Source organism: Oryctolagus cuniculus, chromosome 2 (genome assembly GCF_051225735.1).
Source record: "Oryctolagus cuniculus isolate XC-2025 breed Fujian yellow rabbit chromosome 2, ASM5122573v1, whole genome shotgun sequence".
Lineage (NCBI taxonomy): Eukaryota > Metazoa > Chordata > Mammalia > Lagomorpha > Leporidae > Oryctolagus > Oryctolagus cuniculus.
The window spans coordinates 180,143,410-180,163,664 of NC_142868.1; the positions used below are offsets into that span (position 1 = coordinate 180,143,410).

Genomic DNA, 20,255 nt, shown 5'->3' on the forward strand with positions numbered 1-20,255 from the left:
CCACAAACCAGATTATATATAGAGAGGGAGCTACAGAGAGAGAGATGGGGGGGGGGGGGCGCTTCCATAAGCTGGGTCCCACCCCCAGCCCTGCCAATGCCTAAATGACAGGGACTGGACCAGGCCAAAGCCAGGCGCCTGGAACTCTCTGAGTCTCCCATGTGGGTGCAGGGCCCAAGCTCTTGGGCCATCATCTCTGCTTTCCCAGGCCATAGCAGGGACCTGGATCGGAAGTGGAGCAGCCAGGAAGCCAGGATTTGAACAAGCACGCATGTGGGATGCCAGCTTCATAGGCAGCAGCTTAACCTGCTGAGGTCCCATCAAAGCGCTTTTTTAAAAAAGCCAAGTAGTGGCCGGCACCGCGGCTCACTAGGCTAATCCTCTGCCTAGCGGCGCCGGCACACCGCGTTCTAGTCCCGGTTGGGGCGCCGGATTCTGTCCCGGTTGCCCCTCTTCCAGGCCAGCTCTCTGCTGTGGCCAGGGAGTGCAGTGGAGGATGGCCCAGGTGCTTGGGCCCTGCACCCCATGGGAAACCAGGAAAAGCACCTGGCTCCTGGCTCCTGCCATCGGATCAGCGCGGTGCACCAGCCGCAGCACGCCGGCCGCGGCTGCCATTGGAGGGTGAACCAACGGCAAAGGAAGACCTTTCTCTCTGTCTCTCTCTCTCACTGTCCACTCTGCCTGTCAAAAAATAAAAAAAATAAAAAATAAAAAAAAAATTTAAAAAGCCAAGTAGCTAATCAACTGCATAGCCAAGAAACAAGAACGTGCCCATGTAAGAGAAATAAAAAGAATTCCAGCACTTTACTGTTTGCAGTTTTATACTCGATTAATATGAAATAATGATCATTGGAAATATAGGCCAGACAATACTTTCTGTCTTTTAATCACAGAGTATTATAAATGCAGACTATCTCAGTCTAATAATTGAAATGTGAATGTCATAAATTAAGGTGGCTTACAGCGTTGGGCTTGTTCCAGGCTCTCGTCTCCAAGCATGAAAGGATTCAAGGAGGAGATGTCGAGGTGTCCAGGAAAGCAGGATTTAAAGGGACAGTTCATGAGAAAGGAAGGGCAGCTACCCCCACCAAAGTTGAGTTGTCCCTTTGTAGGGTAGGTGGTGATGCCTTAACTGAACACTCGGATAGGCAGAGTTTGGGCAGGGCTCCCACGCACTCGGTGGCCTCCAGGAAGGCGTCATGGCGTCTGCACGCGGGGCTGCAGCACACACCAGTCAGCATGGCGTCTTGTGCGTGATGGAAAGAGAGGCTGTGGTGCGTGAGGCAGAGTGGGTGTGCCCAGCCTGCCGTCACGCTGATGCGGGGCTTCGGCACAGAGGCTGAGGGCAGTCTCTCGGTTCTCTTTGCTCTCCAGCTCCCTGCAGGCCCACGTCAATGGTAGACAGCAAAGTCGTGGACAGTTGCAGCACAATGATTTGTCATGTTCCCTACAAATTTATTTAGAACAAACATCAGCAGTGCTTGCACAACAGTGATAAGAAAAGTGGGTGTCACTGTTCATCACAGCGCCCCAGGCTGATGTGGCTAGGAAGGTGGGGGGATGAGGGAGAGGATGTGAGCTCAGCCTGTGCTGTAGGAGACACAAGATACCTTCAGAGCCGAGGGGCGTGAGCAGCTTCCTGTCCCATGCCTGGTTAGCAGCCAGGCTGCATGTCCCGTCTGCACAGGAGAAGCCCTTGCAAGTCCCTGCCTGGAGGAGCCGGGTCAGGCCACACTGGTTCTTATCTTCTTGCTAAATTCCTCACTCCAGGGTGTGGGGCTTACCAGGGCTCACTGGTGGCCAGGCAGACCGTGGGTTGAAGTAAACAGGAGAGAAACTGGCAGGAGACAGAGAAGCTGTGCCTCAGTGGAACGGAACCAGAGGGCTGCCAGCACCACCTGGTGCGCCTTGCAGTGGAGTTTGCCGGCCAGGGCTCTGCACGGCGCCAGCGGACCTTCTGGTCCCACTGCAGCCTTTCTCGGCCCTTGTTCATTACCACCCGGCCCTACCACAGGGAGCCTTTTAACTTGCTGGTTCCTTAATCGCCACGAAGTTTCCATATCACGGATACATACTCGGTATGTGTGTGTGTGTGCATGCGCGCCTGTGTGCACTTATGTATTGTTGCAATAGCTAAGATTTTTTTCCACACAGCCACACTCGCTAAGATCAGACTCAGGCTGTGGTGGAGACAGCAGCTCAGTTGAGAGGCAGGGCCTCTCTCTGCCTCCCTGAGAGAGTCACGTGGAAAAGGTGGACCGGGTGGCCTGGTGTCTACCAGTAACCAGGACAGGCCACCACTTCATGGTCCAGCACTGCAAGAGGAATGTCCTCCAAAATCACACTGTCCCAGCACCATTTGTCCACTGCCCCGGCTCTGCCAGGGGCCTGCTGGTGTGTGCTGCAGCCCCGCATGCAGATGCCATGACGCCTTCCTGGAGGCCACCGTGTGCGTGGGAGCGCTGCCTCCTGTGCCAGGCAGCCACTGTGCCCGGAGGCCAGCTGGCGAGGTGGAAGGCAGGGTGCTCCTTCAACGCCCCAGTGCAGTGGCGGTGCTGGGCTGCCGCTGCTGGGGAGGCCCCGGGCCCTGCTGTCCTCCAGCCCCATCTGCCCGCTGTCAGCCGGCCCAGGCCTCCCACGCTGTTTCCCTCTGCTCCTTGGCTTCCCCGGTCCTGCACTGACTGGAGGGACCTCTGTGCCTTTGACCTCACACGCTGATCTCCCCTTCACAGCCTCCTCCGAGGTCTCCCAGAGTATCTGCCCCGCTCCCACAGGGGAATGGATTTCCGAGACCCCAGCAGGCACAGATGACCGCTGCTAGAACTCGCTGAAGCCTGGCATCCTGCGCGCTCGAGGGCTGCCGGTGCCTGCCTGGCCACTCTCACGGGAGCAGAACACCAGGTCACAGCAGAAGCCCCTGCCCGAGGGTCCTGGGGATGGCGCCCTGCATTGTCCCTCAGGCCCCTTATGTGGCCCCTCTGCCCTCACTGATTGGCTTTCCCTTCCCAAACCTTGAACAAAGTAAGGGGCCAGACTCTGTTGAACGCCCCTCTGTGCCAGGCACTGTGCAAGGCCTTTTGATCTACATGACCTAATTCAGTATCTACAGTGACCCCATGAGGTAGGTTCCCCTTGTACCAATAAATAAACTGATGTAGAAAAGTTGAGGGGCCAGTGCTGCTGTGTAGTGGGTAAAGCCGCCACCTGCAGCGCCAGCGTCCCATATGGGCACTAGTTCAAGTCCTGGTTGCTCCTCTTCTGATCCAGCTGCCTGCTCACGCACCTGGGAAAGCAGCAGAAGATGGCCCAGATATTTGGGTCCCTGCACCCATGTGGGAGACCAAGAGGAAGCTCCTGGCTCCTGGCTTTGGTATGGCCTAGCCCTGGCCACTGCAGCCATTTGAGGAGTGAACCAGCAGCTAGAAGACCTCTCTGTCTCTCCTTCTCTCTTTCTAACCCTGCCTTTCAAATAAATAAATCTTAAAAATGATGGCCGGCGCCGTGGCTCACTAGGCTAATTCTCCGCCTAGCGTCGCTGGCACACCAGGTTCTAGTCCCGTTCGGGGCGCCGGATTCTGTCCCGGTTGCCCCTCTTCCAGGCCAGCTCTCTGCTGTGGCCAGGGAGTGCAATGGAGGATGGCCCAAGTACTTGGGCCCTGCACCTGCATGGGAGAGCAGGATAAGTACCTGGCTCCTGCCTTTGGATCAGCGTGGTGTGCCGGCTGCAGCGCGCCGGCCACGGTGGCCATTGGAGGGTGAACCAATGGCAAAGGAAGACCTTTCTCTCTGTCTCTCTCTCTCACTGTCCCCTCTGCCTGTCAAAAAAAAAAAGAAAAAAAAGGAATGAAAAGTTGAGTAATGTGCTAAAGGACACATGGCTAGTAGGTGGTGAGATCCCAACTGAGTCTGCCTGACTCTGAATAGAAATCAGAAAGACAGAGGGGCCTCACTGCACGTGAAAGGCAGTGGATTATTTCCCATTCTTACAAGGTGTAGAGGGCCGCATGTCTCTCCTGGTGGCTAAGATGCCCACGTCCTATTCAGAGCGCCTGGGTTCAGTATCCAGCTCTGGCTCCTGATCCAGCTTCCTGTCAGTGCAGGCCCTGGGAGGCAGCAGTGACGGCTCAAGCAATTGGGCCCCTGCCACCCAGGTGGGAGACCGGGATGAGTTCCTGGCTGCCAGCTTTGGCCTCAGCCCCAATTCAGGACCTGTGCAGACATTCGAGGAGTGAACCAATAGGTGGGCACTCATTAGCTCTTTCTCTCATTCATTCTGCCTCTCAAATAAATAAATTAATTAAAAGATGATGGTGCTAACACAAAGGCTGGGCAGGAATGAAAACCTGGCTTGTTTGCCCTTTCTGCACTGTTTCTCCAAGACTGGTGACACCCATATCTCCTGTCCATGGGTGATAAATCTTTGGAAGACAAGGAATGGCTTCTACTCTCCCAGGCCTAATCAGATACTCAGGGTTCGCCCTCCTGCAGACAGGAACAAGGAGGAAGCCCTTAGAACTTGGGAGGAGTGCAGAGCAGGACTGGCCAGCAGGCTGGCCTAGAATGAGCCATCAGTCCCTGGAGTAGCCCTCCTTGAACACTCTTCCCTGAAGAATGCTGACTCAAGCCCAGTGTAGACAGCGTGGCTGACCCTCCAAGTGGCGTCCACGGTCCCAGCAACATGTGGAAGGTGGTTTACATTTGCTGGCTCTCCCTTTCCTGAATGCCTTACAGTGCCCCCTCAGTAGTGGGTGCAAGCACTGTGGCCTAGCGGGCCGTTAGGACACCCGCATCCACACCAGCGTGCTTGGGTTCAAGTACTGCAGGTAAGGTGCATCCCAAATTAGAATGACAGGGTTTGAGTCTCAGCTCCACTTTTTTTTTTTTTTAAGATTTATTTTATTCATTTGAAAGGCAGAGTTACAGAGAAACAGGGAAAGACAGGGAGACAGAGAGATTTTCCATCTGCCGATTCACATCCCAAAAGGCCACCATGGTCAGGGCTGGGCCAAGCGAAAGCCAGGAGCCAGGATCCAGGAGCTTCTTCCAGGTCTCCCATGAGGGTACAGGGGCCCAAGCACTTGAGCCATCCTCTGCTGCTTTCCCAGGCACGTTAGCAGGGAGCTGGATCAGAAGCCAAGTAGCCGGGACTCGAACCGGCATCCATATAGGATGCCAGTGCTGCAGGCGGTGGCTCAGTTGGCTGTGCCACAATGCCAGCCCCCCAGCTCCACTCTTGATTCCAGCTTCTTGCTAATGCACACTCCGGGAAACAGCAGATGATAGCTTGGGTGGTTGGGTCCCTGCCACCCATGTGAGAGACCTGAAGTGAGTTTCAAGCTCCCAGCTTCAACTCAACACAGCCCCAGCTGGTGTGGACATTTGGGGGAGTGAACCAGCAGATGGAAGATGTGTGTGTGTGTGTGTGTGTGCACGCATATGCCTGCCTTTCAACAATAAACATTTAAAATATAAAATACAAGAAGTGGTGCACTGACCTGTGATTTAGTCAAGTTTCATCCCCTTTGCTTTTCTCTGACTTCAAAACCCACCAGGAATTCATGTCCGCGCACAGGCTCTGTATAGCTTTGTGCAGGGCGAGGTTTTGAAGAGAAAAGAAAGTGGTATGTACTTGTCCGATGGAATGCGTTAGGCCATCCAGGAGGAATGCGAGGGCTTTAACTGTTAGGGTCCCTGGGTAGTTGGGGAATGAATCATCCAGCGTGGGTACAGATTCCTAACAAATGAAGCCGTGGTGGTGACGTCACTCCCGCACCATCATCTGGGGCCTGCTGCAGCTGCCTGGCGAGTTCCCACCTTGGGAATTTTCATCACTTGGGGTTTTTCTAGCCACACTTCATACCCATCATTCCTTACAATTCGTCCACTTTTCTATCAGCTGGGATTTCACAAGTCTGGTGCTTTGTGACCCCTCCTACAGGGCGTCCTTGGGACAGTGTGTGCTTCTCGCCTATCACTCAGCACCTGTCCTGACAACATTCGATTCCATCAGCACTTACTTCAGCTATGGACTGGGCGCTGCACCAGGTCTCAGGATACAGGGGTGATGAAGACCGACCTCCTCCCTCGTGGAGGAGGGCAGGGAGTGCCTGGGAGGTGCCTACCCTAGACTGGTAGGCAGGGGAAGCACAGTGCTTTGAACATAGTGCCAGGCGACAAGTATGTGAGGGCTAAAGTAAAATCTGAGTTGAGTGTTAAGAAAATGATGTAGGAGGTTGTCCAAGACAGAGTCCTAGTTGCAGTGTCTCCATGAACAGAGACCCCTCAGTGAATAAGAATAAGAGGTGACGCTGGAAGGCTGGTTTGGGAAGCCTCACCTGCTACATTAGGGAGTTCAGTTCAACTTGTATCCTCAGAAAGGGAGGAAACACTCCAGGAGCGTCAGGCATGAAAGCGAGGTGACCAGATTTGTGGCAGTGTAGAGGATGGCACGGAAGGGCCTGTCCAGAGGCCAGGGAACAGCGAGGAGGGGGATGTGTCCTCTGGAGGTGACGTGAGCATGACGTAGGGCAGCGGGGATAGAGACGAGGCAAGGTGCCGGATTTGAGAAATAGATTGTACTTAACTTTGGCAACTGGTGATTAAATAAGTGTATGGAATGTAAGGAGGGAGACAACCAGAAGGTCACGAGTGTACAGGAAGGAGGTGCCACAAACAGAGAAGGTAAGAAGAGGCCCATGTGTGGGACAGAGAGGAATTCGATTCAGTCATGTTGAGTTAGAGTGGCCTGGAGAGACATGCGCCTCATTAACCGGACACACAGGTAGTTAGAGATACAAATCTGATGACTGGTGAGAGACTGGGCTACAGATACTGATTTAGGATCCATTATATTCAGTCATTGAGACACTTAGGGAATGGTGGGGAATGGGAAGGGCAGTGTGCCCAGGACAGAACCCAAGAAAAACCAGTGTCAGCGGTGTGGGAGCAGGAGGAGGGACCCATGATGGAGACAGAGAAGGCAGAGTCAGAGAGGTGCACAGGACTCAGGAGTCCCTCCCTGCTCTGAGCGTCTTCCTGAACCTCCCAGCACCTCTCTCCCTCCTAAACCTCCTGTCTGAGCCCTCTGGCTATCCTATTCCCCCATAAATAAACTCTTTTTACATCCATAACATGCCACACAGCCAATTCACTGAGGCTTCCAGCCTCCTGTTAGGTTTCCTGCACCCTTAAGACTCATGGAGTTCATTTGCAGCCCTGGCCTTCTCTCTGAGCGTTCTGTTTAATCTAAGACTTGGCATCTAATCACCATTGGTCCCCCCACCTCCGTGCCACATCAGATGGGGTGACTTCCAGATCATGAGGATGAAACATTAGTATGTCTCATAGTTCGTAGGTGCCCCCAGCTCTTCAGTCCCACTCTGCTTCCACCTCCCAGTCCTCAACATGGCCCAGGCCGGGGCTCTGCCTATCAAAGTGTGGTGGTGAACGTCCCATCCTGCTTTAACCCCCTCTGCTGTCCTCATGTTCCAAGGGCCCTGCACCTTCTCCTGGCCTGCTGGCCTCTCTGCCTTCCTAACACAGGGTCACGCGAAGTGCTCTGCCCGGAAACCTTTGATTCCTTCACACCCCAACTCCTCCCCTACACCTGCCGAGGATGACCTTGGTTCACATCTGCTTCTCTGCTCCTGCCCCGAGCTCACAGGGGAAATGGAACGCATCCCAAGGAGCATCACTGGAGTTCCGTGGTCTTCATTCTTTCAGCCCTGTCATTCCTCCTCGCCACAGAGAACACAGCCCTCTGCAGGCGGAAGTGGAGGAATCTGAGCGGCAGCCAAAAGCCCAGTCTTTCCCCCAAAATAGTTCCTCCATCTGCTCTGTCGCTGGTCCCACATGACCTTGCTGTTGACCACCTTGTTGACACAGAGCATCTTCTCTAACCTTGAAACCCAGTGGCCTTGGCTTTAAAATAAGGGTCATTGGGGGCCTCCGCACTCTGTGCAAATCAGAAGTTGCACCCCTGGATAGGCAAGCAGCTGGGTGAGCTGGGCACGGCTTGCAGGTCCACGCTCACCCCTCGCCTGGGTGCCACTTTAATAGCCACGCGCAGCCTGAGGTGCTGCCTGCAAGGGCTTTGGGAACATGCAGAGCACCCAGCAGAGAGCCTGACCCTGGGCAGAGCCTCCAGAAAGAGCTAATGCAGACCCAGGGGCCTCAGTTGCCCCATAAGCATGCCCTGCTGGGGCGGCCCGTGCCACCCTCCCCCTGCATTTCCTGCATTTATTACTGTGCTCCTACTGTCCCCTCAGAGCAGAGCTCCGGGAGCCTGGAGTGTGAGCTGGGTACAGACCCAGGGTCATAGGGCAAGCAAGGGACCACAGGAGGAAAAGGAGAGTGGGGCAGTTGGACGGAGAGGATGGTTTGAAAGGCAGGAGCAGGGGCGATCCGAAGCCAGCCTCCCCATGACAGCATCGCCCCCGGTTCTAGGTTCTGCAGCCCTACCCCGCAGCCCCGGGGCTGCTGTCTGTAGGCGCTCCTGAGTCTCGGGTCACCTCACGGCTGCCCAGAGTATCATCCCCGCCCCCACAACCCTGCACTCACCCCCTAGGAGGCCGAGCTGTTCTTCCCTGATGCCCCAGAGCTTCCCAGAGCCCAGGGTTGCGAAGGCCTTCGGGGAAGAAGGGGTTTCAGAAGGCCACGCCCATCCTGGGGGAGTAGCCCTTCCTTAAGAAGAAATCACCGTGAGAAGGCGGTGAATTCTAGCCACATGGGTATCCTTGTTGAAGGAGGATGAATTATACCATCACCCTTTTTGGCACACAAATAATGCTCAGTAAAAGGTTAAAACCATCATGGTGTGTCAATGAGAACTGTTCCATTATTCCAAGAATGATTGATTGGAAAGCACTTTACTTACAGGAAAATCACGGTGATACAATACAGCCCTCCACTTTTAAAGTACTTTCCATTAAAAAAAAATCATACCAACGTATAAAAATAGTTACACTGGAGATGTGAATCAACAGGCAAGTAATTTATTGGCACTTGAAAGCCTTGTGGTATAAATAGATTCAACAATGAAGCTATCGGGTAACTCTGGTCCGTGACAACCCAGCTTCCATTTTCAGGGCAACTCAGAGAGCGCTGGGCAAGGCAGTGGGACAGACAGGGGACAGAGGGGAGGCCTCTGCCCTAAGGAGTTCCAAACCGTCCCAGCTGTTGGCCTGCACACAAAATACTAGGAGCAGTGTACTCGGGCCTAAAAGAAAAGAGGATTATAAAGGAGAGAGATTCTTCTCGCGTGGATTTCCTTGTTTCCTTCCTCCCTGCCTGCCTCCCTCCTGCAAACGTGGCTGGGTGGAATCTGCTGGGCCTGCATACAAAACCACAGCTCCGGCCACTGCGGCCAACTGGGGAGTAAACCGACGGAAGGAAGATCTTTCTCTCTGTTTCTCCCTCTCACTGTCTGTAACTCTACCTCTCAAATAAATAAATAAAATCTTTAAAAAACATAGCTCTGCCATTGACTAGTCATGTGACACTGGACAAATTATCTCATGTGTCCAGCACTCAGTGGCCTCGCAGTGTGTTTCCCCCTCCCTCCCGCCTCTGAAGGGTCACTGTGAAGATGAAATGAGGTCACACGGGTGGCCCTCGCTAGCCACAGGTTCCACATCCACAGAACCAACCACCCGCGGGGGAGCCCTCTCGGGTCCCCACTTCAAAAATGACAAAGAAAAGGCACAAGGCCATGCCCAAAAAGGCCACAGCACTATGATGGATGTGTGTCTCAAGGACAAAGTCATTAAGAAGCTCAGCATTCAAAACACAGTGGAGGCCGCAGCCCCCAGGGGCGTTTCCAAAGCAGGCGTCTTCCACGCCTACATGCCCCCCACGACGTGGGTGAAGCCACATTGTTGTATGAGTGGGGACACTCACAGCAAGATGGCTAGCAGTGGGACTTGGGAAGCCTGGAAGCACTCAGCACTGCCCCCGCCCCCACCGTTCAGACCTGCTGGAACTGCCCCATATCCTCCACCAGAGACTAGGGGAAGAGCTGAGTCCTTAAGGACTGAAAAGAAACCATCCTCTGAAAAAAAATATAAAGTAGAAATTACACTTTAAAAGTACCGAAGGGAAAAAATCCCAGAGAGTTCCAAAAAGCAAAAAATTGAATTAGCCAGGTGCTGAGCACCATGCTGAATCTAGATGCAAGGAAAAGAATGAAAGCATAGATTTCTAGAGAACTGACAGTTGCTGAATTGGGTTTTATTCTTCACAAGATCCCTATTAGGGGGATGTTAATGGTTTCATTTTATTTATAAGAAAACAAGTCACAGAGGATCTACATTAATTTTTCCAGGTCATAAAGCTAGCAAGTGGTAGAGCCAGGATTCAGATGCAGAGGATTTGACTTCAGAGTCCACAGTGCTGGAAAAAGTAAATCTTTACAGCGGAAGAACACAGAATTAGAGCTCTCAACGTAAGGACAAATAAGTTCCGACATGGCAATCAAAACGCTTAATTAACCCTGGTCCACAGTAAGTCCCCATAATTATCCCAACCATGCACTCGGGAGTAAATCAGTAAGTAGTAGGCCCAGGAAATAACTGTCAAGGTTCTCAAACTCTAATGTTCCCGTATAACTCAACACACACACACATCCTTAAAAACATCAGCTGGGGTTGAGCATTTGACAAGTGGTTGACGCTGCTTGGGAGGCCCACATTCCACAACAGAGTGCCTAGGTTCAAGTCACAGCTCCTTTCCTGCTAATGCACACCCTAGGAGGCTCAAGTAGTTGGGCCCTACCATCCAAGGGGCAGACCTGGCTCCTGGGTTTGGCCTGCCCCAACACTATGTTATGGCCATTTAGGGATGAACCAACACTTTGCTTGTTCTCTGATGCACTTTAGGCTGGTCATTCGCTCGCTCTCTCGCTCTCTCTCCCCTCCCTTCAATTAAATATTTCTTGTTCAAAAATCAGCTGCATTTAGACATTTCCACACAGTAAGATTTGCCCATTTTAAGTATGTAATTCAATGAGTTTTGACAAATGTATAGTCATGTGACTACCACTCAAATCAATTCAGATTTTTCTATCACCCCAAAAAGCCGCTGAGCAGCAACCATCGGTATTCTCCAGCCCCGACCTCCTTACTGTTAGACATTTGCTTTTCTAGTTTCATTTAAATGAAATTATCTTAATCAGGGTTCACCAGAGAAACAGAATCAATAGGATGAAAATAGGAGGGTACTTTGAAAATTTTGTGGAAAATGGAATTAAGATAAAACTCATTTTGGTGCAAAAATTTTTTGAAGTCCATGCATTTTTTGATAATATATATTCATAAACTTTCTTGCAACTCCTCATATGTGTGTATATACACACTATACACATGTATGTGTGTGTATATCTATATATACATACATATATATATATGAGACTTATTGGCTCATACAATTATGAAGTCCAAGAAGTCCCACAAATGCCATCTGCAAGCTGCAGAACCAGGAAAGCCCAATGGTATGATTCAGTTCAAGGTCAGGGGACTGAGAACCGACTGGCAGGTTGAGGGGGAGCAGAGGATGGATGTCCCAGCTGGTAGAGAGAAAGAATTTGCATATCCTCCTCCTTTTGCTTGTCTCTGGGCCCTGGATTGCAAGATGTCCACTTGTACTGGTGAGGGTGGATCTCCATTACTCTACTGACTTAAATGGTAGTCATTACCAGACACACCCAGAAAGAATGTTTTACCAGCTCTCTGGCTAGCCCTCACCCAGTCAAGTCAACGCACAAAATTAACCATCACAGAAACCACTCACTATGACGTACAGTCTCCTGTGCCGCACTTCTTTCACTTAGCACAATGCTCTTGAGACTCGTCTGTATTGTTGTATCAGCAGTTGCTCCCTTTGTATTGCTAAGCTGTGCTGTATATCCCACAGTTTGTGTATCCTTTCCTCACTTCAAGAATGTTTGGCTTGTTTCCAGTTTGGACTAGTTAATTTTGCTATAAACATTCACATATAGGTCTTTATATAGATATGTTTTTTTAAGAATTATTTATTTATTTATTTGAAAGAGTTACAGAGAGGGAGAGAGTGAGAGAGAGGTCTTCCATCTGCTGGTTCACTCCCCAGATGGCCACAAGCCAGGAGCCAAAAGCTTCATCAGCGTCTCCTAAGTGGGTGGCAGGGGCCCAAGCATTTAGGCCATCCTCTGCTACTTTTCCCTGGCCATTAGCAGGAAGCTGGATCAGAAGTGGAGCAGCCGGGACTTGAACCAGCACCCATATGGGATGCTGGCACCGCAAGCAGCAGCTTTACCTGCTCTGCCACAGTGCCGGCCCCGGTGCATGCATGTATTCATTCCTGTTGGATAAATACCTAGGAGCAGAGCTGACTGCTGGGCTATGTAAGTTTATATGTAACTCTATACAGAAATGCCAAACTACTTTCCAAAGTTCTGAATCATTTTATATTTACATAAGAAGTATTTAGGAGTTCCGTTGCTCCACAACTATGTTAAATACTTAGATTTTTTTTTTAATTTTAGTCTCTATAATAGGTATGTATGTAATGGCATCTCTGTGTGTGTTCTGAGTTTGTGTTTCTGTAGTGTCTAATCATGTTGACCATATTTTTATATACTTACTTACCATCTGGTTATCTTCTTTCATTAAGTCTCTGTTAAAATCTTTTGCCCATTTTTACTGGATTGTTTGTCTTATTGGGTTGTATTATAAGAGTCCTTTATCCACTATGTTTTGCAAATATTTTCTCCCAGTACATGGCTCTTGGCTTTTGATAATCTATTGAAGTGCAAAAGTTTTAATTTCGATAAAGTTCAATTTATCAGTTTTTAAATGTTCTGTGCTTTTAGTTCTAGAACTTTTGCATTAACTTATACTGAGATTGGCCCACTCCGAGTTGTCCGTACGCTGTGCGGTGAAGGCTTGTGTGTTTGCGTGTGAATATCCATTCTCTGGGAAGACCGTCTTCTCTGCTGAATTACCTCGGCACCCTTCATGGAAAACAGATCGACCACGGCAGGCACTCGGCCTCACAAGATGCCTGCCTCCCACAGGGGAGTGCCTGGGTTCAGTTCCTGGTTCTCCCTTCCAGTTCCAGCACCCTGCCACTGCAGACTCCGGGAGGCAATGATGGTGGCTTAAGTACTTGGGTGCCTGCCACCCATGTGGAAGACTTAGATTGAGTTCCAGGATCCCAATAAGACATTTACCTTACACATGTGGGTCTGTGTCCAAACTCTGTTCAAGTGATCTACACGTCCGTCTAACATGGATATCTCACTGATGAATGTAGTTACGACGAGCCTTGAGATCAGAGTTTACACCCTCCAACTTTGTTCTTTTTTTTTTTTTTTTTTTGACAGGCAGAGTGGACAGTGAGAGAGAGAGACAGAGAGAAAGGTCTTCCTTTTGCCGTTGGTTCACCCTCCAATGGCCGCTGCGGCCGGCACACCGTGCTGATCCGATGGCAGGAGCCAGGTGCTTTTCCTGGTCTCCCATGGGGTGCAGGGCCCAAGTACTTGGGCCATCCTCCACTGCACTCCCGGGCCACAGCAGAGAGCTGGCCTGGAAGGGGGGCAACAGGGACAGAATCCGGCGCCCCGACCGGGACTAGAACCTGGTGTGCCGGCACTGCAAGGTGGAGGATTAGCCTAGTGAGCTGCGGCGCCGGCCTTATTTTTTTCTTAAAGATTTGTATATTTATTTGAAAGTTAGAGAGAGAAGGGCGGCGGGGGGGGGTAGTGGAGATTGATTTTTCATCCGCTGGTTCATTCCCCAAATAGCCACAACAACCAGGGCTGAGTCAGGCGGAAGCCAGGAGCCAGGTTCTTCCGGGGCTCCCATGTGGCTGCAGGAGCCCAAGCACTTGGGCCGTCCTCTACGGCTTTCCCAGGCACATTAGCAGGAAGCTGGATTGGAAGAGGGGCAGCTGGCACTCAAACCAAAGCCTGTATGGGAGACCAGCATCACACGCTGTGGCTCCACCTGCTACCCTACGGTTCCAGCCCCTTACCTCTTATTTTTAACTTCTCTTACTTTCCAGTGGTGAGTGTGTACAGATCTTGCAAATCTTCAGTTAAATTTGGCCCTAAATATTTCATGTTTTTATGTTATTGTATATGACAGTCTTGTATCCTGTTACTTTGCTATAACTCACTCTTTCTGTAGGTTTTTTTGCTGGATTTCTTAGGATTTTCTACAGAGGTTATTGTGATCTCTGTGAAGAAAGAGACCGTTTCTCCTTTTCCGATCCATATGCCTTTTCTTTGTTTTTGCACTGGCTAACAATCCAGTACAAAGCTGAATGAAAGTAGTGAGAGCAGACATCCTTGATTTGTTCCCAATGGTAGTGGGGAAGCATTCAGTCTTTCTCACTATGATTTAGCTGTGGATTTTTTCATAAATTCTCATTACCAAGTTATACCTTCTGTTCCAGATATCCTGAATTTTTATGAGTGAGTGAAGAATTTTGTCAAATGCTTTTTCTGTTCCTTTTGCTATTAGCATAAGGTCAGTAGTGTACTATATTACATTAATTTTTTAAAATGTTAAACCGATGTTGCATTCCTGGGACAATTCTATTTGGTCATGATATTATCATATATATGTTTATAATATATGTACACACATATAAATAATATATGTCCAGTTTGCTACAAAAATTTTAGGATTTTTGTATCCACATTCATGAGGGATTTTTTTTTTAAGATTTTAATTTATTTGACAGGTAGAGTTATAGACAGTAAGAGAGAGAGAGAGAGAAAGGTCTTCCTTCCATTGGTTCACCCCCAAAATGGTCACCACAGCGGTGCTGTGCCGATCCAAAGCCAGGAACCAGGTGCTTCTTCCTGTTCTCCCACACAGGTACAGGGGCCTAAGCACTTGGGCCATCCTCCACTGCCTTCCTGGGCCACAGCAGAGAGCTGGACTGGAAGAGGAGCAACTGAGACTAGAACCTGGCGCCCATATGGGATGCAGGCGGAGGATTAACCAAGTGAGCCAAGGCGCTGGGCCCCTATGAGGGATTTTTTTTAAAAAGATTCACTTCATTTATTTGAAAAGCAGAGTTACAGAGAGAGGGAGAGAGAGCGAAAAAGGGCTCTTCCATCCACTGGTTCACTCAAAATGGCCACAACAGCCAGGGCTGGACCAAGACAAAGCCAGGAGCCAACACCTTCTTCTGGGTCTCATACTTAGGTTCAGGGGCTAAGAACTTGGGCCATCTTCTCCTGCTTTCCCAGGTGCATTTGCAGGGAGCTGGATTGGAAGTGAAGCAGCTGGGACTAGAATCAGCACCCATATGGCTTAACCTGTTATGCCACAGTGCTGGCCCATTTTTTTTTCTTTTCTTGTAATGTCATTCTCTGGTTTTGGTGTCCTGGTAACACTGGCCTTAGCAAATGATTGGGAAGTGTTACTTTGCCTCTTCTTTCTAAAAGAATTTGTGTAGAATTAATGTTATTTCTCTTAAATGTTTGCAAGAATTCTCCAATAAAACCATCTAGCCTAGCATTTTCTCTTTGGGGAAACCCCCCATCTTTAATACAGAGAGGACTTGGTAGTCTCATCACCAGAGGGTATACCACTGAGAATGAAGGAAAATCAGGTGAAAACCACTGGTGCCTAAACAGTGCTCCCAGTATACAGTTCTACCAAACACTGTGTTTCCCAGCTTTGCCAAAAGAGGAAAATAATTTAAATGATTTCAATAGAGTGTTTTCATATATAGGTATGATGTTTTTTAAACTTTCTTAAAGATACGGTCTGTAGCCAAAAAATACGCCCCCAGCTAACAGGAATATGCAGATCTGACTTTGTCCGTGATGCTAGAACGGCTCCCCTCAGTCCTCTGGCCCTGCCCGGCCCTGCCCTGCCCTGCCAGGCACAGGGGAGGGTGAGGGAGGCACAGAGGTGAGGCTGACCTACTCATTAACTGTTTTCATTATCCAGGACAAGACAAGTGGTACAGCAGTTAAGTCACCTCTACAGAGGCCCACATCCCATATCAGAGTGTCTAGCTTAGAGTCCCACTTCTGCTTCTGACCCAGCTTCCGGTTAATGTGCACCCTGGGAGGCTCAACTACATGGGTCCCTGCCACTCACCTGGGACACCTGGATGGAGTTCTGGACTCGTGGCTTTGACCTGACCCAGCCCCTGCTCCTGCGCACATTTGGGTGTTGAACTAGCAGAGGGAAGATACCTGTCTCTCTGCATTTCAAATAAAATGAAAACTAAAATATTTTAAAATGTTTTATTATCTTTAAAAATTTTGAAAGGTATTACCAGCTTTTAGCAAAGCAAACTATAGAAAAGTACATTAAAAAAATAACAATGCCTCCATACCTTGCAAATAAGAAAAACATTTTCCTCATTTGTGGAAAATGCAATTAAAAGAGGTTTATTTTGGTGCAAAAAAATTTGAAATCCACACGTAGTCCTCTCATAATGTGCATTTCCATGAGCCTTCTGAAGACCCCTCACACATTAGCATTAGCAGGGATCCGGATCCGAAGTGGAGGAGCCGGGGCTCAAACCAGCACCACATGCCAGCATCACCGGTGGTGGCTTCACTCGCTGTGCCACAACAGCAGCCCCTGTTCTCCATGTGTTCATGCTACAGGTTCCACTCACTCATGGCTCCTCCGGTTTCAGGCCTTTGCCATCTGGTACTGCTAGGCTGTACCCTCAGGTGGGGCAGCAGCCTGGTCTCTCTCTTCATCCCATCCTCCAGAAAGACCAGCACCCACACCAGAGCACCCAGGCACTCAGAAAACCGTTGTGGAAGGAAAGTGTTCTGTTCACAGTTGCAGTACTAGGACTCCTCGGTGAGTCTGATATCGCCTGTCCATCTGTGCAGACAAGGGGAACCCCCATCTCCGTAAAGCCACTCACTGTCTCTTAGCTCGCGTGGCCCCTCCTGCCTTCTCTGCAAGTCTGGCTCATACTGTAAGCACTCCCTTCTTCCTTTAAACCCAGCAGCACTCAGGAACTCTGCCGCACTACTCAGCGCTTCACCCACAACGGATTTCACCACTTTTCCAGTGCCCATCACCATTAATATTTCAAGTGCAGCCGCAGCAGTCTTGCATGCCAAGGCTCTCTATAAACACTGAAGAATTCCCCCAAGATTTGCTAGGAAAGCTCTGGGACCTAAGGAACCTGCAAACTGGGAAAACTAGAACACAGTCTGCGAAGCTGCTTATCAGAATGGTCTCCTAGTAATCACACATTGGCTTCTAAACGTATTTGTTAACTGAACGCATGATGAGGTCTTGCCCCATCCGAAGGCAGAGGTCAACAGGCTTCCTTAGGGCGTTTTCTGTTTCCGTGGTTCCTGTGTGGCCTTCACCAGCCTGACCCTTTGGCTCGTCAGCAAAAATGGAAACTCAATTCTATATTTGGTTTGGAAATAACATCTGAGTGGCTCTCATCAGTCTCTGCATGCATTTTTAATGGAGGAAAGGCTAATTATAGGGTCAGGGCAGGGATGAACAGGATAAGCCTGGAGGGGCTAGCATGGTGGTGAAGCAGGTAAAGCCACCGCCTGCAGTGCTGGTATCCCAGATGGGTACTGGTTCAAGTCCCAATCGCTCCACTTCGGATCCAGCTCCCTGCTGATGTGCCTGGGAAAGCAGCAGAGGATGGCCCAAGTCCTTGGGCCCTGCAACCACGTGGGAGATGGCTCCTGGCTTCTGCCCAACCTAGCCCCAGTCATTGCAGCCATTTGGGGAGTGAACCAGCAGATGGAAGATCTCTTTGTATCTCCCTCTCTATATAACTCTTTCAAATAAACAAATGAATCTTAAAAAAAAAGAAAAGAAAATAAATGAGCTGGAGCATCTTTTAATTCCAAGAAGGAAGCACTCAAAACAAAATGATGGGGGTATGTCAAAGGGACATAGAGTCTAATGGAAAAGCCTCCAGTGGCCAAAGCTGGAACAGTTTAAGCAAAAAAATAATGGAGTTTCAGGTATAGCCTAAAAGAATAAAATAAATACCCAGGAGTTCATACTGATATAAATAAACAGATTGAATAAATAACCAGGGGAGAAGAGACAAATATCCCATACGGAAGAGCTCCATATAATTTATGGAGATACTTCACCCCCAGGAGATAGAACACAGCTTCCGAGCTTAACTTCCTACCCCTTAAGAATACACTTTGTGCCTTGCTTCTAATATGTGTAACATAAAAAGAGAGAACAACGTACCTTTACAGTGAAGAAAGCGGGCAAAAACCACCTTAGCTGAGTGATGAAGGATGGCAGTGGAAAGATGTTGGTACCATGTACCCCTGATGTGATATGTGACGCTTCACCTCCATGTCTGCCTCCCAAAAGCTACAAGCACAGTCTAACCATGAGAAAAACAGACAAATCCCAATTGAGGCACATTGTACAAAATACCAGTCCTCCTCAAAACTAGCAGTCATTAAAAAAAAAAAATTCTAGGAAACTGTCGTAAGGGCCGGTGCTATGGCCCCAGCCTGCAGCAGCTGCTCCACTTCTGATCCAGCTCCCAGCTGATGTGCCTGGGAAAGCAGCAGGAGATGGTGCTTGGGCCCCTGCACCGACATGGGAGACCCAGAAGCAGCTCCTGGCTCCTGGCTTCGGATTGGCCCAGCTCCAGCCATTGCAGCCATCTGGGGAGTGAACCAGCAGATGGAAGACCTCTCTCGTTATCTGTACCTCTCTCTGTACCTCTTCAAATAAATAAAAAGAAACTGTCAGCCTACAAGAGTCTAAGGAGACACTGACAACTGAATGTAATTGGGAATTAATTCTATATAGGATTCTGGGATAGAAAACAACACTAAGAAAAACTAGTAAAATCCAAATAAAGTGTGGGCTTCAGTTGCCACCAGGGACTTGACTTATTGTGATAATGCACCCCACGTGGTAAGATGTGAACAGTACTGGATGTGGGATACCCGGAAACTCATACTATCCTGTACCTTTTCTAAAAGTCTAGACTTATTCAAAATTGTCGTTTATGTAAATATTTTTCAATGGGTAGCTTGGGCAACAGATTGACTGACTACCTATCTCCACAACTGTGCTTGTAATTGCAGGGTGCTGGTGACAGTTTCGTGGGCGCGCTGGCCTTCTACCTGGCTTACTACCCAAACCTGTCCTGGGAAGAAATGCTCAAGAGATCCAATTGCGTCGCAGCAGTCAGCGTCCAGGCTACAGGAACACAGTCATCGTATCCATACAAAAAAGACCTTCCACTTACCCTGTTCTGATTGCTATTAACCCCCAAATAAAAAATACTTGGGGATGGCCACTCATAGCTAAGACTTACTAGAAAATGGCCTCTTCTCCTATCTTTACTTGCAAATATGTTCATTTACTAAAAGCCATCTTCATTTATGTCTAACATTTCCTTTGCTATTCATGCATTTGCAAGAGCCAACCAGAATTTAAAATTCCACAATTAGGATCTGCACAATGACCACTCTTCAGGGACCAGCAAACTCTACTGCTGTGTGTTCACCAGACAGTAAGGGTTGTGGCCAGCAATGCCTGGAGCCACAGCACAAAATGCTGAGCAAAGGGGGCCCCTCTCAAGCACTTCCTAAGGGGGTGGGGGCAGCTGATACTCAACTTGAGCTTAGCATTGTCAAAGCTTCTGGGTTTGGAAGGGAAGCCAGAACTTTGGGTATTTATTGAAACCTTTCAGTTGATGGACCAGCAACTGAGTTTACAAATGTAAACACCACCTTCGGCCACACTCAGTCTGTAGGCTGAATAGACCAAGTCAAGCCAGATGGTAGGTTAAAAAAAAAAGTGACCCAGCATATCCCATATCCTTTTTACTGGCTTAGCTAGGATCAGCTGGAAGATTTTTCTTGTAACCCAAGACCATTGTGTATACTTTGAGCCTAAAAATAGAGAAGATCTGATTATTGCTTTGAATCACAGCGCTGACAAGATGCCATGAGAGCTGCCTGACTATGCCACAAGCTCCGAGGACTCGCCAACTGTCTACACCGAGTTCTATTTCTAGAGAGCTGCTCCTGCATTTCCTCTGGAGACACAGACTGGGCCATGAGGATGGAACACCTGTTATCTGGGGGACAGCACTGGTTTCTTAGTGCTATGGCAGGATGGTCACTCTCCCTTACAAATGCTTTAAGTGTGAACCAGTAGAGGTTAAAAAAAAAAAAAAATCTCTTCTTCATTTCCACCAGCAATTTGAAAAATAAAGAAAATTGGACAATTTTGAAAAAGCAGGAGAAACACTAGCCTGAAAAATAC

The 20,255-nt window shown here is 49.2% G+C and overlaps 1 protein-coding gene and 1 long non-coding RNA gene across 5 annotated transcripts in view; one reads left to right on the plus strand and one right to left on the minus strand.

The window, feature by feature from the left end:
• Positions 1-5,598, minus strand: part of LOC149128161 (uncharacterized) — a 60,557-nt gene extending 54,959 nt beyond the window's left edge. Inside the window, exons 1-2 of one of the 2 annotated variants that reach the window (XR_016229523.1) lie at positions 5,496-5,596; positions 804-1,447 (exon numbers count right to left, since the gene is read on the minus strand). This is a non-coding gene — a long non-coding RNA (uncharacterized LOC149128161). Of the gene's footprint in view, positions 1-803; positions 1,448-5,495 lie in introns of those variants that run through there. The other variant, XR_016229521.1, reaches the window with a different exon arrangement.
• The window catches only part of RBKS (ribokinase), a 115,340-nt gene extending 96,005 nt beyond the window's left edge, over positions 1-19,335 (plus strand). For 2 of the 3 annotated variants that reach the window (XM_002709946.6, XM_089326627.1), the window contains one exon: positions 19,067-19,335. In XM_002709946.6, coding sequence (XP_002709992.1) covers positions 19,067-19,240 — 174 coding nt within the window. In that variant the 3' untranslated portion in view covers positions 19,241-19,335. Of the gene's footprint in view, positions 1-14,858; positions 14,989-19,066 lie in introns of all 3 variants that reach the window. The other variant, XM_089326626.1, reaches the window with a different exon arrangement.
• The last annotated feature ends 920 nt before the right edge of the window (positions 19,336-20,255 follow it).